A 5,000-nucleotide genomic window follows, 5' to 3' on the forward strand; every position below is an offset into this window, starting at 1 on the left:
AATTTTTACATCTCAACTTAAAAATACGTATAATCAGTTAATCTATTCCTAACTGTTAAGCCTGATAAACCAGGAAAGGTAAAACTCCTGAAGTGATCATTTCTGCTGAGTAGACTACGAAGTTTCTTGGGGTCGATACTACCTACATTTTTGACATAATGGTTGACAAAGTTCTAAAGCACTGAACCTCGATATGCTAGTGAGTACACATTTCAGTGCCTTTTTTAAAAACAGCGAGGGCAGTGGAGACCTGAATGTTTTCTAGCATCGAGTTCCAAAGTTTACTTGCACAATGGCAACACTCTTTACTGGTATTTGCTTTTCCTGCAATTTATCTTCGTTTTCATTAGGGACAGTCTCCATATGACCTGGCAAAACAAAAGAAGAGCAAGTGGATTTTAATGCAGATGCAGTTGATGTTACAAGACAGAGGTCAAGGAAAACCAGCCTTATTACGGACCTTAACAAATGACAAGGTAAGCCTTGCAGAGAGTGCCACTGTCGTATTTTTGTTTGAATTTCACCGAGTAATAAAACGGAAATGAAGTAACCTATGGTTGAGCGTGTACATGTCAGGGGCACCCAACGAGAATATAGTTCAAAACCACTTAAACATAGCATTGTCAAACGTGTTTTGGTATTTAAACGGTAGATATAGGCATATTCTTATCCCCTAAAATTTTTTCATCTGTTCGGATTTACTAGCTGAAAGTCTAGTGATCCGAAAGTCATAGGGAAATTTTCAGCCAGAAAAAAGGGTCCCGGAAATTCTAGGTGACCTTTTTAGGGAAAAAATCCGTTAAAAATGGGCAATTATACCATTTTTCAGATGTTCGAAAATCCTAGGACAGGCAGGCAAGCAAGAAATTTTACAACAAATGTTCCAAAAATTCTAGATTTCAAATCGTCTTCTGAACTGATATTTTCCGAAAATTGACGTTGGCTGCCCTGACATGTACTATTTCTGTTAAGGTGAAGCATAGCTTAGTACTTCAACAAAAGTGAGCTTAAGCAAGGACGATAACTGCGACTATGAGAACACCACAAAACAATTGGGATATATTTCCTTGCCGTTCGCGTCTTGACAACGACTTGAAACGATCAGATTTGAGATTTTGTGGAGGACACGAGTATCTGACGATGAATTTTCAATTTTCTCTCCCAGCATCCAAACCGTTCATACGAATTATCAGGGGCACCCAACGAATCTGTTCCTCACATTATCTGTTCCCCAGCGGAATCTTGCAGGCTGGCAAAAATACAGGTGTTTCGATGAGCTGGCTGGGAAATTTTGTTATTGATAGAGGTTTTGCCTGGGAATTACTGACTTTTTCTAGCATTTCAATCCGAGCTGGCTGTGGAAACTCTGAAGACTGAGGACGACTAAAAAAAAAAAAAAAAACCCCTTCCCTGTCCCAAACATACGACGGCTGGTCAGAGTGATTGCGCTTGCGAAAAAAACCTGTTTTGTCCCGGTTTTGTCGCTTTTGTTCGGTCCTTTTTGGATCGAGGGATTTGAAAGCGCGCGGAATTCCTGGCTGGGAAATAAATTTGATCAGCTGGCTGGGAACCAACCAATTTTATCTAGCTGGCTAGGAAATTTCTTGTGTGTCTTGCTGGGAAAAAGGAACAGATAATGTTTTCCCAGCAACACTGAAAAATACCTGAAAATGCCTTAATAACATTTATTTTCATTAACTGGGGTATAATAATACATTTTACAACAAATTGGTCGTTGGGTGCCCCTGAATTACGAGTTATTGAAGTCATCTTGCAAGTCATTTTCAGGCCCTGTCCAGTGTCCACACTTTCTCATCCGTTTTCGCCCTCTGTCACACTGATACGATCGAAAACGGAGATGTATGTTTGTGAAAAGGGAGGTTTTCGAAAAACGCTCTTGAGATTGAAAATTCTTGAAAATCGAGGTTCAGGGTCTTTTTGTAGACAGGTGTTTTCGAAAAGGCTAACTTCACTGGCATTTACATGCCTCAATTTCACTTGCGTGTATTAAAAAGGCATAAATAATCCTACGTGGCGGAAGATGTTGCAGTGATGTTTTTGACCGGGTTTCCACCTTTATTGCATGCTTGGAGCATAATATTGCTCTTATCAATTTATGATAAGGCGTTGGCATCATACCGGACATCATCATACCGGACATCATACCGTAGACTCAGTTTAAGCATGCGCAGTATGGAGAAGGTAAGGTTGAGCAGAGCCTGGTGACGAAATAGTATGTTTTGTTATCCTGTTTTGGTGGTTTAGTGTGAATGGTCAAAACACTGTGGAAGAGCTTTTGTGTGGACATAAAAAAAAAACAAACAAACAGAAAACGTAGATTTTTGAAAACGCATCATTGTGGATGGAACTTTATTTTGAGTTCCTTTCTGTTTCAGGTTGTGCAGAGATATGTTCAGATTGGGATGCCATTCTTCTTGTTATTTGGAGTTGGGACTGTCCTAGAGTTTTCGTCGTCATGGGTTGTATTGCTGCCTCTTCTATGCGCTGTAGGAATAACAACACATTATATGTTAAAGTAAGTATAGTCTTTTAAAGACAGGTAAGGACATAAGAATGCCGTTTTACCCGGGTTTGTGCCAGAAGGAACACGGTTTATCGACCTTAATTGAGTCAAACGTCGCACTTATCATTACCTTAATTCGTTGTTTGTCTCATGTGAAGTTCGAGGTTTTGGCCCGGGCCTAATATGCTGTGTATAACGAAATGAGCTGAAATGAAACAAATTTTTTAAATTGTTGATTGCGAAACGCAAATTTTAGTCCGACCTTTGCCGTAAATGCGACGCCAAATCTCTTCATCAACGGCAATGAGAAATGGAATCGTTTACTGAAATTTAAACTATAGAATCTTCGTGGGTATTCAGTAGAGCCTGTGATCAAAGAGTTTAACAATACTTTATTATTTCTGCGGAACCTACATGATCCACAAATGCAAATCAGTGAAGGAAGACGCCTTACTCCTCCCAGATTTTATGAACAAATTTATGAGAAAATACGAGATTGAAACTAAACGAGTGCGATAAAAGATACTTCCGCCATACTGTTTATGACGTATTAATATAGGAAAGTATGAAACGCACGAACAGTGTTTTTTTCCCCTTCTTTTTTTCTCTTTTTTTCCCTAACTCAGCTTCATTGTATGGAAACGTAACAGAACAGTAACAGTAATTCATCTCCTATTTCCCTTTTGTAATGTTAATGCAGTGACCAGGTTTTTTTAGTGTCATTATGTGTTTTAACTAAAAAATATATATATATTTCTAAAGAAAATTCCTCGTGGGTGTTCTGACAGATCTTGATTTCGTTACTTTGCGTGTCAGTTATCAAAATTTGAAGAAAGGATAAGGGAGGAATCTGAGCAGAATTTTTGAGGGCTGTGTTTATTTATATGTTGTTAACAACACTTTCTTATTGTTGCTGTTGTCTTTCAGGCTGTTTTCGTTAAACTATAGTGATAACAATACTGTAGTGTTTGGCTGGACACTTGCCACCAAAGCGTTTCTTTACTACAACATTTTTACCATTCACTTGTACTATATCCTTCCGAGTGTTTTCTGAATGTTGTGTATGATCCAGTTTATGCTGTTGTTATTGCCCTCCACGTACAAAATAATGCACCTTGTCACGTTAATAAAAGGGATCTTGGGGCCTGGACAAACGGGAAATGTTTGGCGTTTAAATAACATCAGATATTGTTTGGTGACCAAAACGTGCTATTTTTGAAGTAAGTGGCCAAACGGTTCAAACCTGTTTGATTTAACTCAGATGAAACTCTACAAGCAAAGAACTACGGGTCACAAATACGTAAAAAACACGTGAATACAAGCGGCTGAGCAAGCGCGGTACGCATGCACGCGCCAAACTTGTTTGATACGGCTGGCCAAACGAACAAGATTTCGCACATCAAACACTTGATGGCCTTCAAATTTTATCAAACACGATCAAACAGCACCAAACAAGGTGACCAAACGGTAAAATGGTTGGTTACCTACCATGTTTGATGTTGTTTAAACACCAAACATTTCCCGTTTGGCCAGGCGCACTTCGTGACTATTTCAATCTTTCTAATATGACAAAGGTGTGTTAGTTCCTCAACTGGTCGGAACGGCGCTTAATTTAGGGGAGAAAATGAAAATTTGTTCCCAAGTGCTGACGTCCTACATAAAACCTGAAATTTGGCTATTTCACGTGGCTCTTTTGCAGACGACGGCAAAGAAATGGACAAAAGTGAAAAACGCACGTGCAGGGCGTGCAAAGCTATTGATTTTGCCCACTAAATATGCAAATTTATGACGTTTTCGTTGCCGTTGTCGTTGCTTAAACTCTCTAATTAACAAACAAGGCACAGTGATGTTACAAATGGGATGAAGAGTAAGGGGAGAATTCGTGACGCCTAGCAAAATCGGCGTTGATCTAATGACGTGTACTTAAATGGGCTGTGTCACGCAATTTAGCCAAGTTTGGATTGCAATGGAGGTTTTTGAAAACTGTTCAGCCTAACAGTTGTTCAAAGTTTGCAACTTTAATTCTGTACTTGATAGAGATTTGTTTTCACAAAGCTTTGATTTGTGTTGTTTAAAAGTAATTTCTGGGTTGACGTTAAGTTGCATAGCGAGAAGGAGCGAGAAATTGGTGAAATTTTACAAAATAGACTGCACTGCTGTGGCACATCTTTAAGGGCAGATTTGATAAAACAGGGAACAGTGAAGAACATGGGGAGAGTTTTAGCCATTGATGATTTACTGGAATTATGTGGATACGTAAGGTTACAGAACGACCAAATAACTTTACTGAGGGTCTCTCTCTCTCTCTGACTATCTACAACTCTTAGTGAATTTTCCTTAACAATTCCCTACATATAAATACTCCTTCACTCTTAGCATTTTTCTTTATTAACACAACTGGCCTATGCTACTGCTTTTACAAGGCTTGGAAAGTTGATCCAGGGTATGTTCATTCAACACCATCTGATCAAAGCAA

General features: G+C 39.0%; 1 protein-coding gene across 1 annotated transcript in view; it reads left to right on the forward strand.

Annotated features, from left to right (window-relative positions):
- The window catches only part of LOC137970508 (palmitoyltransferase ZDHHC17-like), a 21,343-nt gene that overhangs the window by 10,052 nt on the left and 6,291 nt on the right, over positions 1–5,000 (forward strand). The window contains exons 9-12 of the mRNA XM_068817030.1: positions 351–476; positions 2,397–2,536; positions 3,452–3,555; positions 4,877–5,000. The exon at positions 4,877–5,000 is cut by the window's right edge and continues 1 nt beyond it. Of these exons, the coding sequence (XP_068673131.1) occupies positions 351–476; positions 2,397–2,536; positions 3,452–3,555; positions 4,877–5,000 (494 nt within the window). The remainder of the gene's footprint in view (positions 1–350; positions 477–2,396; positions 2,537–3,451; positions 3,556–4,876) is intronic.

The sequence above is a fragment of the Montipora foliosa genome, chromosome 9 (genome assembly GCF_036669935.1).
Source record: "Montipora foliosa isolate CH-2021 chromosome 9, ASM3666993v2, whole genome shotgun sequence".
NCBI classification, from domain to species: domain Eukaryota; kingdom Metazoa; phylum Cnidaria; class Anthozoa; order Scleractinia; family Acroporidae; genus Montipora; species Montipora foliosa.